The 13,123-nt window shown below is 42.2% G+C and overlaps 1 protein-coding gene across 2 annotated transcripts in view; it reads right to left on the bottom strand.

The window, feature by feature from the left end:
- PLGRKT (plasminogen receptor with a C-terminal lysine) overlaps positions 1-13,123 on the bottom strand; it is a 185,598-nt gene that overhangs the window by 169,063 nt on the left and 3,412 nt on the right. For both annotated transcript variants that reach the window (XM_069240306.1, XM_069240296.1), the window contains exon 2: positions 7,023-7,109. In XM_069240306.1, the coding sequence (XP_069096407.1) occupies positions 7,023-7,103 (81 nt within the window). In that variant the 5' untranslated portion in view covers positions 7,104-7,109. The remainder of the gene's footprint in view (positions 1-7,022; positions 7,110-13,123) is intronic.

The raw sequence follows: 13,123 nt of genomic DNA, 5'->3' as shown, positions 1-13,123 counted from the left end.
GTGGGAGGGGAAGGGCTTCCCCTTCCATCCCTGACTTTGGGGGGTTGGGGGGAAGCACACAGAGGGAGCGAGAGCATTCCCTCTGGGCTGTGTGCCGAGGACGTAGTGGTTACGTCCTTGGCACAGCAGCACTGTGCCGAAGGACGTAACCACTACGTCCTCGGCACAGAAGGGGTTAAGGAAGTCCTTGTTTACTTGTAGGTGTTTTTACATTATGCACTTTGAGCCTCTTGAACCAGCACAGACAAAAGTCAACTGTTCGGCTCAAAAGGGTCAGACTGATGAAGGGAAAGAAGTGTGAATTCAAGTCAAGCCTTTGGGCTGGGGAACTGGTGGGTACTTCTCCTTCGCTGTCCATTTTCTGTAAGATTGCAAATGCCAGGCTCTAGGATAGGCCGCTTATACTTTGTCTAAGTGATGAGTATGTGATAAGAGCCATAACATGACATCCCCAGTGCATAATCTGACTCAGACCAGTGAAGAACCATGGACTGATGGGGATGCTTGTCATCCCAGTGGCAGAATCCTTGGGAGAGAGGTGAAAAGGTCTAGCAGAAAAGCTTTGCAATGGGGTCCTTACAATAATCTGGAGAAGCTGGTGCATATAAGGCCTAGATCTATGAGGTAGTGTAAATAAGCCACCAGAAAGCAAGGAGTGGGAGGCTTAACTGAGTTCAGAGCTGCTATTCGAGAGGGTACACCTAGGGAACAGAAAGCCACTGCAGGAGAGAGGAAACACATGGGTAACCTCTACATATGGCACTCACAATACAAATTCACCTGGGGCACCTGTATTCACCTTTATTCAAGCAGAACTCAGTATGTACTTGATCCATTAAAGCAAATTATTTTACTTAAAATATTGTTACCAGACTTCACGGTTCTGCATATTTCTTTCACAAAGCCCCCTAAATAGCATACACTACTTCTCAGTAAAAGTACTGTTGGACAAGATCACTCTTTAACAGCACAAAAACAACGGAGGGGTATATTTAAGTCTATCTCATAACCCTCAGTAAAGTAGGAGACATTCCACCTGTGTGAGATCTGTGAAGAATTGATAAGTAAATTACATTTGGACCTTAATAAAGAAAACCCTAATACGGCCAGGCCTACAGACTTTGTGGACATTACAAATAAAGGTACGTATATATTGAAAATACTTAGATATTCTAAGTCTGGTCTCTAAAATGGTAACAAGCGGTAAAGGAATCAATTAATATCCATTCCCTGATAAGAAAGAACAACCACAGAGATTTATGAAGATATATTAAAAATAAGATGGGTCAGAGTGACCAGCGAATTAACGTGATAAAAAAAGTAACATGGATAAAACATGTAACGAAATTATACGCAGCTAAAGCATTCTCTCCGGAACAAACAAAGGAAAATTCAGACATAAACGATTCTGATTCAACGACAAGCCTAGCTCCTTCTGCATTCTATTAGGGAAACATCCTGAACAACTAGGTCTAAACCACTACTTGCCTGAACCACTACTGCTAAACAACTAAAAAGTCTCTACAACTAAGTACTGAACAACTACTGTCTAAACAACAATTGTGCCTGAATAACAATTGCCTGAACAACTAATTTTAAGGTAAGGTTTTCCTTTTGGTTTTTATGGTTTATTAGTTGTTTAGAATATATATATATATATATATTGGTTGTTCAGGCAATTGTTATTCAGACACAGTAGTTGTTCAGACAGTAGTTGTTCAGTACTTAGTTGTAGAGACTTTTTAGTTGTTTAGCAGTAGTGGTTTAGGCTATAGTTGTTTAGGACCTAGTTGTTCTGTCACATATAATTCTATTATCCTGCAAAAAATGAAATCGTCTGGGGCCACCGAATCGATTGGAAACCCTGTACAAATTTTCAAAGAAGACCAAAAGCTTTGGACGCCAATCCTCTCCGCATTGTATTGCTCCTGCCTTGACTCACAGGTAGTTCCACTGAGCTGGAGAGGCTCTATACTCCATCAAATTTATAAAAAAGGCAATAGGCAGGACCCAGCCAACTATCGTTTAATCACACTCTTGGATGTTGAAGTGAAAGGCTTTGCCTCAACCCTTTTAGAATAACTACAGTCCTGGCCAGAGGCTAAGGAAATTGTCCCCTTAAGTCAAAACGGCTTCAGGGCAAACTCCGCAACTATTGACAATTTCATGGCTCTTTCTTATTTAGCCCAAGAGGCCGCTGCTAAGAAGTCATTATCTCTCTTTGCTTGCTTCACCGATTACTCAGCAGCATTCAATGCTGTGGATAGTCACCTTCTATGGAGCAGGCCGAGAAATTGGGGAATTCCAAATAAGCTACTATGGGCGATAATTCTACTGTATACATCCACCTGGGTAAGGGTCAAACTGACAAACTCTACCATTAGCAAGGAGATCTCCACCACAAACGGGCTAAAGCAAGGATGTGTTCTAGCACTGCTTCTATTAAATTTTTTTATACAGCAGACCTCTTAAGCAAACTTGATTCCACCAAAAACTGGAAACCTAAAAATCACCTGGCTTCAATATGCCAACGACATTGTTCTGCTGGACCACTCCAAAATCGGCCTACAAAAAGATTTAACAGCCTTGCACAGTTATAATACAGCAAATAAAATGAAAGTGAATGCTACCAAAACAAAAGCATTAATATTTGGTGGGTCATTGAAACATCAGCATTTTCGCTGGAGGCTGAGGCTGCTCACCATCAGTAACTCGGATACGTACAACTACCTAGGCATTTGACTATCAGTTAAAGGAACACCCACTTCCCAACTTCTTCAACTAAAGACAAAGGCTGACTTTATAACAACCAGAATGTGTCAGCTAAACAATCTAATCGAAAGCCCCTCAGCAAGATTAATACTTCAAATTCTTAAAGCAGCTTACTTACCAGCATTGAATTACAGACATGAAACCTTTCCCAGAAAATTCACCACTCTGACAGATAAGTTCAAAGGTAAAAATGTATAAAGGAGTGTTCAAATTGCCACAATATATTAAAAGTCATTTGATAAGGTTAGAATTTGGTCTGGAAAGACAGCAATGGGTGCTGATTGGGACTTTTCTAAAATACTATCAAAGGATAGCCATGCCCTCCCCTAAATCCCTGAAATTATCCCTACGTCACATTTTTGAAACAAAAACAAACCCCTGGTCACAATATCTATCAACAGCTATAAACAAACTTCAAATTGATCAAACAGCACTGCTCAAACTAGCACAGTCACATCTCAATCAAATCTATGCTGCAAAGACAGACAAAACCGTTCTCCAGAACAAGTGACTTGGAAAAATTGAATATCACCCCTGTACAGGAAGCGCTTGCGCATTCTTATATAAACATCACACAAAACCTGGCTCCACAGCCATATCTTACTTGCACCATCAGGAACGCTTGTATATCTCAAATCGTCTTTGTAAGGCTGCTTGGCTTAAGGATAAAGGAGTTTAACCCGAAATGGAACTCTCTCACCAACATAAAAGGGTGTAGGCTTTGCGACTACAAATCTGAGACTGTTATCTATTTATTGTACTATTGCCCTGCACTGATGACTGCCCAACGCACTTTATTAAACCTCTTTTCTTTCGTCATGGCATAAGATCCTGCACAGAGGCTAGATTTATGGTATTCACCTTAAAGTAACCAGCTGATCTGGCCAAATTTGAGAAGTTTGTTATGCAGCTCCAAGTAAAACTGAACAACCACCCAATGTGCATATAGACTCCCCGTTCCAGCCATGAACTGTTTTTACGTGGACCACATTTTATATATGTATGAACTTTATATTTATATTTTTTACTTTCTTGCAATGATTTTAATTAATCATGCGATGATGATGATGATGATGATGATATTCTAATGAAATAAAAGCACTTGATGCATTTCAATCAATTTCTGGATACACTTCAAATCTAACAATCCCTGTATTGATCAGCATCTCCAGCAAAAAATAAACATTTTGCTTATAAACCATGACCGACCAGATTATTCTCAGTTGCAGTTTAATTAGTTTTCAAAACGTCACCAAAATATTTATAATAAATAAATACAAAAGAAATTATACTTTTTAAACCAAAATTACATAAATTCCCTTGATGTCCACTGTATCTCGTCTACCACATTAGTGATAATATAAACATAAAGATTATAAATATACACCATTTACGGCTCAACAAATTAAAAAAATAATGCTCACCACCCACACAGGTAATTCATCCAAATAAAAAAACATGCAGTCTCGATGAACATCTTTTCCAAAGCAGTATCTCAATTTTTAGAGTGAGGATTGTGCCCCCTTCAGGTGCCAAGTAAAACTGTAATCCATTTCCTGTGGGCTTAGCAGGATCAATGGACTATAAATGACTAATTTCAGTAAAACAGCAAGCACCCTACATTAATAACCCGGAAGACAAGGTGATTACACTTGCTTGCCAGCTGAATACAAGCCTACACAAATGTAAGTAATGATGAGTAATGGCCAATAAAAGGTAAAATTACCTAGAAGTCAGAGATGCTGCCGTTTGTCAAATTGTTGTGCGCCACAATTACCATTGCATGAGGTTCACATGCGTGGGAGGGAGTTTAGGAACTAAACAATCTATGGAATATGCTTGGCGTGCTAACAGGAAACTCTGATGCCGAGATTGCACAAGAGCTCTAAATACACTTTAGTTAATGTGTGTATGTCCACCAGTAGATAAGTGGCCGGTGCTACGGAGAGTCGTCGGTACCTCCTTGCCACCCAAATTCTCAGTCATTATGAGGTTCAGGACAGGAAATGGAGAAAACACAAAGGTTCCAGAATAACTGGGCCCATTCCAGTTTGCAGTTCCACGACTCCAGGCCCTTTACCACACACAGTCTCCAACTACTTTTAACAGATGGAAAATGTGAGCAGTAAATCAGTAGGTTCTACTAGGTTCCCTTCCTACACCACTTAAAACGTGTAATTGATCAGAGTGGTATGGCCATGGAGACACTGCTCAGCCCGACTTGTAATGAAGCCCTAATTCGTCATTAAGAACTCATCGGTCTGCAACACGCAACTGCCGTAATATGCTAATGTTTGTTTATGGAGAACCAAACGTAGTACTCAAAGCCTCAAAAAGTCTATTAAGGGCATTACACATTAACTAAACTGCATTTGAACGCTCATGTCATCTCAACATCAAAGCTTCCTGTATTCCACAGACTGTTTAGTCTCTGGACCCTCGCTACATCCATCCCTCCGATGACGCCAACACAGCAGCGGGCAATCTCAATGTATGGATCACCAAATGCACCAACACTCTAGCCCCCGTCTGGCTGACATCGACCAACCGCATACCTAAGAAGGCCAGCTGGTTCACCACAGAACTCCAAGAATCAAAGCGCACCCGCAGACACTTAGAGAAAAATGGAAGAACAGCCAAACCAGTGAAGACCTCCCCCTCCTTCAGAGCCGCAACCACCACCCACCTCCGCAACATCAAGAACACTATGAAGGATGCACTTTGGGATCGCATCAACTTCTCCACACACAACACGAAGGAACTCTTCTCAGTCATCAATGAGTTCACAAATCCCCCCTCCAAAGCCACCAGCATCCCCTTTCACAGGACCTCTATGACAAACTTGCCACCTTATTCCACCACAAGAGCCAGGACATCTACGACAGCTTCCTCCTGGAAAAAACAGGCACAGAACCTGCAACCGACCCACCCCACCAGAACCCACCCAGACCATCCACATCTGGTCCATGCTTACTACGGAGGAAACAGTCAACATCATGAACATCACCCACTCCGGAGCCCCCATGGACCCCTGCCCGCACCACATATACATCCGAGCCAGCACATCCATCGCCCTGAGCTCCGAAACACCAGCACCTTCCCCGAGGACTGGCAACACGCTGAAATACGCCGTCTGCTGAAGAAACCCTCGGCTGACCCATCATAACTAAAGAATTTCCAACCCATCTCGCTGCTACCCTACCCCGCCAAACTACGGAAGAAAGCAATCAACACACAACTACGGAATTTCATCAAGACCAACAACTCCCTGGACAGCTCTCAGTCCGGATTCTGCAGCAACCACAGCACTGAGACAGCCCTTCTGGCAGCCATCGATGACATCCATTCACTTCTAGACCATGGCCGCACTCCTCAAACTCCTCAACTCCTCAAACTCTCAGCAGCCTTCGACACGGTCTCCCGCAGCACTCTAAGCACCAGATTTCACGACATAAGGAATCCACGGAAGAGCCCTGGAACGGATCCACTCCTTCCTCTCCGGGAGGACTCACAGGGTCAGACTCCCACCCTACACATCCAGACCGACAGGAGTTAATTGCAGAGTCCCCCGAAGATCCTCACTGAGTTCCACACACTTCAATGTATACATGGCCCCTCTCGCAGCCATTGTCAGAAGCCATGGAATGAACATCATGTCATATGCCGATGACACGATGTTCATCTGCATATGTTTCCGGGCCTGAAAACTCATTATGGCTGAGAATTTGGGTGGTGGGGAGATACCAGCCGCTATAGGTGACTCTGGCCCATGTTTCTTCATCTCCAGTCACCTGACATTTTGTATCTGACAATTAGTATCTAACATTTGTCTGCTACAGTAGCAGAAGTGCCCGTGCTTACGTTATATTCCTTGAATCTTTATGGGGCTACACACACCACAGCAGTTCCTTCTGTCACTCTTCTTAACCAGGAGGTAGAGGGGGCTATACTAACTATACATTAGAGACAAACAAACAGAAAGGAAAACAAAAAGTTTCACGCACTACAGCACTGTGAGTTCCCCATCAGCAGTAACTGAATACATATGAGATTTACAGCCACTGATACAAATTCTTGTAACTTTATTTTCTGTAAAAAACAAAACAAAAAAAAACATACAGGGTTGTTCCTTTTGCATGGCTAAGCCTTCTTCATAGGAAAAAATAGCTTGCGGAAGTCATATACATCAATGTAAAAATAAAAATAAAAATAAAGGATACAAAGAAAAGCGAGTGCCAAGAACAACTTACCTGGAGTCGAGAATTCATACTCATAAACTCCCGCTGCTCCCTCAGGTTTTCATTTAACGATTTTGAAAATAGGAATCCCATGTTGAACTTAAACAGAAAACAACAATAATAAACATTTTTACATTTTAGGGAGTGAGTTATAACATCAATAACTGCGAGAGCGATTTATGGTCACAAGAAGTGAGAAAATACAGGATGCGCTGTCAATCAATAAACATTTGCGTTTAAGAGGACCAGGTGTACACATGTATGATGGAGTTATGTTGCGCAAACCTAGCTGTAATGCAGCGGAACGCTCTACAGTGTCAATATATGTAAGGTTTATTTGCTCTAAATATACTATGAATACACACTCCCAGAGTAGGGGCACCCTCAGGCCCACCTGCACTTGTGTGAGTCACATGTAAACAGCAGCTTGGGACGCCTCTGGGTCCAGCCGCGCCAAGAGAATTCTAGCAAAGGTGAGAGCAGAAGACATGGGACATGGGATTAGGCACAAGGGATCAGGGTGGGGCGAAATGCCAAAGGAGGAAGAAGAGGACAAGCCAGAAATTCAAGTTTGAGAGAGAGAAGCAAGAGGTGAAATAGAAAAATGATAAAGAGGAGGAGAAAGGAAGGAAGAAAACTGATAAAAGGTGAAAGAGCAAGGCAAGTAATAAAAAGACAGTTGCCAAAAGGGACAGAAAAGAAAACTATAAGGAGGAGACAAGCTGAGATAAGAGGACATAAACCAGAACAAGAGAGATGAAGAGAGGTTAGTGCATGCTCAATGTTAAGTTGGCATTTTTGACAGTGTGGTTAAAATTTTCTGTGGGCAGTGTAACAGTTTTTTTTTCTAGTGACAAACACTTCAAAAAGTATCCATTGAACCTGATGCAAGGTGCAGGCTTCCAAGCCTTCTTTAGGTAATGTCACGTGACATATCACATAGGGTCCTACTTCCCTAAGTGGAGAATTACATAAAGTCAAATTCCAAACAAGCAGAATGAAAGCACCTATGGAAAAACACCCATTCTTCTCAATGCTGCAAGCCCTTCTACACTTCCATCAAATGTGAGGTGATCCACTACCTTTCCCATCCTGGTAAGAGTTACTCCAGCCTTTGGAGTAAATCTCCAACCATTTCCAGGATCAGAAACAGTTGATTTGAAGTTTGAGAATGCCCACAAATGTTCATGTTTTTGGGTGTTCCCAAACTTTCAAGTCAAAGGAACGACCCGTTTACTAGTATGGATTTCTTTGCACTTGAAATCTGCTGTAGAATGCTACAAGTCTTTTTGTGACTTTCTGACTTATGTTAATAGAGCCAATTTCAGCTATAAACATATGTTTACAAACAGAAATAATTTTATGAGTAGGGCCCTCTTTGGGAAAGTTGCCTTTCTTCTTCTATGAGCAGTCTCACCAGTTGCTGAAATCACACCGGACAGTAGGCTGTTTATATGTCAATTACCATCCAGCTACTGTGTCTAACAGTCTGGCACCAAAGTTTGGGTATAAGTTTGTGAAATGTGTTAAGAGTGCAATATGGGTGTATGAATTAAGAAAGCTTCTTTCACCTTAAGCTCAGTGCTATGAATAACAGTTTAATCTCTTGTTGGGATGGGAATGTGTCCTAAATGGTGTAACATCATATTCCCTTTCCTGGAATGTCCGACTGTGAGACTCTGGTGTCCTGGACTCTTTTTTAGGATCGCGCACGCAAGCGCTCAAGCGTGCTGTAATCTCTCTGTGGGCTTTTAACCACTCCCAGCGCACTCCTATCAGTTTCGTTGGTTCGTGGGCTTGCCTTTAAAAAAAAACAACAAAAAAAACAAATTGCTTGGTTTTATTTGTGAAAGGCATCCGGTGATTAGCCCTTCTTGAGCATACCAGCCAGCTACTGAAAACATACAAAGCTCCATGTTTTCAGCATGGTTTCTGGACTACTTTTTATTTTCTAAGCAACGGGTTCTCACTGCACATTTGCCGGTACGTTTGACTGCGAGTAAAGTCTGTTTTATTTTGTGTGCTCCTTCACGCTCAATGCATGGCTCTTTAAATCAGGTCGCTAATGTAAAACTGTATTACTTTTCATTTTATGTGGCAATAAAAGTCCATTTAGGACTTTACAATGCTAATAGCTTTAAGTCAAGCAAAGGTGAGACCCATTGCATCGCAAATGCTTGTTTTTTTGGGGGGCCCTAGCCTAGATTGTGTCCTGAGGCCTAGGCTAGACCCATGTCATCGCAAATGCTTGGTTTTTTTATGGGGCCCCTGTCTCATCCTAGCCTAGATTGTGTCCAGAGGCTTAGGCTTGTCCCTTGATATGAGTGAGGTGCTGTCCTCGTCCACTGACACGGAGGGGGAGCACCAAGCAAGCCCTAATTTTAATGACAATGGACTACTGTCCCCATCATTGGTTTAGCATGTTGAGCAGTAGTGGCGGAGTATTGTGATTTGTGAATCCATACTTGTGACAAGACCATTATCTCTGACTCACTGAAGTGGAAGCGGACTCACCGCTGTGACCATAGTTGTGTCGAGGAAGACTATGCTGCTGCAAACAAGAACTATGCCCAAAGCAGATTGTGCCACAAGAACTATGTCCAAGGTGGACACCGCTGCCACATTTGAAGAGTGCACCCACATAGCTGCTATCATGCTTCTGTGATCCCCAACCCCCTGGTGGACCATTTGCTTCACCTCACCACAAGACTCAGAAGAAGGTCTGACTGTGATAGTCTGCCTATGCCCAGTGCCAGCACCCTTCTTCAAGGATGTTGGACGGTGGCCCCACTGCTGCTTTCTACTGTCACCCACCCAGATCTCCTCTCAGTGCTTCTCCTCCCACTAGCAGCAGGTAAGAGAGACACATATTGCAAGACCCCGCCAGCTGATGAAAGAGAACACTGAAACCTGTGCTGTGATGATAGTGAATCAAAAAGGACACTATTGAACTGAATGCTAATGTACCAAAAATGGATAATGTTCGCCTGAGTCTATATGTGTCAAATAGACACTCTAATTCCTAGGGGGTCCTACATAGACTTAAAGAGGAGCATCTGGGAAAAGGGATAGGGTGGGCAGAATCCAGGGCAAAGTAACCCAAGGATGAAAGAAAGTTGCTAATAACATTTTATGGACTATAATTTGAAGATACCAAGAAACAGGTTTCTTTTGTTGAAACCGAGTCCCTAAGGGGGATATGAGGTTGAGTGCCATTTGAATGTTTAAGCCTTGAAGAAGTCCGGTTTGGACGAAACACGTGTCGGCTGACGTTTTTTGTATTGTGCATTTATCTATGTATTGTCTGCATTACATGTATAACATTGTGATATTTTCATTATATAAAGTTTTCTTCTTTTTGGCATTATTGTCTCTTCACACAATTCCTTCTTTTGTATGTTTATATACCTATTTTTTGTTTTTATAACAATAGTACCAACACCATCATAAGAAATAATGAGGGTTGTTTTCTAATTTGATTTACAAGATCATTTTTTCTGTTAAAAATTGTTTTGAATATACTGAGTCTTTTTGTGTGCTCCACTAATCTTGTGTTTGTTTAACCCAAGCATTGGTGTGTTTTCTTTATATCAGCAATATGTTCCTATGTAGTATTACATTTTAAGTGTGTAAATTAAAGCAATTTACTTTTCTAAAGTAATTTACTGGGTTGGAGAAGTGATTATTGCACTGCTAAGTTGCTAAGGAATTTCTGAGATCTGAGTTTCTGTTTTCCCAGAATAGCTCTTTGAGAAGGCAGTGACTGCTCGCCACTACTACCACTGAGAGTCAAGTGACGAAGGAGCTGTATTGGGCAAATTTTGCAGAGACACAGTAGGCAACAGACACAGAAGGAAATGACCCTAGCCTCCCCAAGAGTGAGACCCAGTAGCCCCTGCTTGCTAGGGTGACCACCAGTCTGTAATTTGCATGTATTGTCCATAAGTTAGCCCTCTTGTCCGTTGTTTAGGCGGACAGCAATTGTCCGTAATTTTATCCTTTCTGCTAAAAGAGAAATGTTAACTCTGACACTGATCCTCCTGTGAGACCAAGGGAGGGGGGAGGCTGCTAAATGGCCTTCTTGCCAGGGTGCCGGCTGCCTAAAGAAACTAAGTATGTGGAACTGTGTAATCTGCACGTTAGGGCTGCTTAGAGGCCTTTTGTGTTAATTCCTCGAGTCACTTGAAGCTTCCTAATGACAAACATTTATTATTTTTGAGAGCCAGTGTAAGGATTTTCCAAGCTGAGCCTTGGACTTAATGTTTATAACAGACAGTTAAAACAATATTCGCACTTTACCTATTACTAAAATCCATACTTTGTAAGTACTTTTTAATCTTAAACCTAACTCTTTTGAATATTTTGTGGCAGCCTATGTTCTATTGTTTGAAATGCAAGTTTAAAATAATAACTTACATGTTAACAGTGCTTTCTGTCACAGTTAGGTTGCACACCCGTCAATTATTTACACAGCCCGTCCATAATTTCGGACTTCTGTCAGTTGTCTGTAATGGCTTCTTCAGAGAATGTAGTTTGTTCAAGGACTGTGCTAATTTGTGTAATGTGAATTAGATTGGCTTGTATGTGGTCAACAATCCTATGACTCTTAAGCGCCACCATCGGAATGTTTAAGTTGGTCCTGTTGCTTGGGCATAGCGTTACTTTAGAGCATGCCAAGCACACCTTCACGCTTTTGCTTCTCTGGTTCCAGTACAAGCTAGTGGGCTTATTGTAACATGCTTTGTGCATTTGTAAATGTTCTTCCTTCATGTCAAGTGAGGGATTTGGCAGGTTTCACAATCAGAGGTGGGGGTACTACTGAAATGAGAAGCGGCATACTGCCTGACCAAATTGTGTGATCGTAGGTAAACATTTGAATGGAAAGAGCCTCCTTTATCATTGTGGTATTTTAGAGGTTAGTGAACCAGGAAATTAACACGGAGATCTGAGCCAATGATCTAGCAAGGCGCTAAGAGCCCATGCACAAGCAAAGCACTGAAAATGTCTATCATGTATGCTATAATCATCACCTAATATGTGATAAAATCTCTTCAAAATTCACACGTGTTTCCTTTACATACGTAAGCTTTGACCAATGGCGACGGTAGTTTTGGCAGGGTTGTGGCGGAACATACATACAACTGACTTGCATCCATGCATTCACACACATGCACCAAAACAATCACTTACAAATATTCATTCATGCACCAAACATTAAAAATAAAATCACACTTACTTGCGCAGTTATGCCTCAGAGGTTCCAGGATGGTTGGGACTCCTGCCCTCCCTCACTCATCACAGAGTGGGATGGAGTCAGTGAGAATGCTACCCCACCCCAATCTGTGACGAGATGTCAGTGATTAACACTCGGCTATGGGCACTTCAGGGATTAGGACTGAAGTGCCAAGGTTCGAGGCAATCAGCGGGCCTTGAACAGTGCTTAATTTGTAAATTAAAACGTGCCGGTGCCCAGTGCTCTCCTCTGAAACTCGCAGCTGCTACAAATAAATGTGTGAGCACTGAAAACTGAGGCAGCGTAATCCTGAAGACATCTCAGGCCTCTAATCCATTTACAGACAATCTCTGCCCCTTCAGCTCACTTTCACAGTTTTCTCCTTTTGTGACGCTTTTTTGTTTTTCTCTTCCTCTGCCTTTCCTATATGTGTCTTTTGCTTGCAGTAAATGCTTGAGACAGAAAAATCAGTGCCGGCCCTCAAAAATAAAGTGCCAGTACCACGCAACGGAAACCACTGGCTCAAATTACGTACTGGACTTGAGGTGCTTTGCCAGGCTGAAGCAGTCACACCCACAGGAGCTGCGACTTCTTCACCCCAGCAAAGTCCAGCTCAGGCAGCCAGGAGCCTGCGCATTTAGCACGTCTCCTGCCTTCCCGATCTGAAAATAAAGAGTGTCTGTCAGGCTGACCTTTGATCAGTCTGACATACACTCTTCTATTTGGGCAAAAAGTGAGGAGCGTGGTCCTAAACCCATTAAGACGGGCCACAGCTGGCTTTGACCTTCATACGCATATTAAAAAGAGATTGTTTTCAAGCATGAATTTGAAACCATTGCTGCCACTTCTGCACCCTGGCGAAAATGCCATTAGTGACCTA

Source organism: Pleurodeles waltl, chromosome 1_2 (genome assembly GCF_031143425.1).
Source record: "Pleurodeles waltl isolate 20211129_DDA chromosome 1_2, aPleWal1.hap1.20221129, whole genome shotgun sequence".
In the NCBI taxonomy this organism is placed as follows: domain Eukaryota; kingdom Metazoa; phylum Chordata; class Amphibia; order Caudata; family Salamandridae; genus Pleurodeles; species Pleurodeles waltl.
This window is presented reverse-complemented; position numbering and strand designations above follow the sequence as displayed.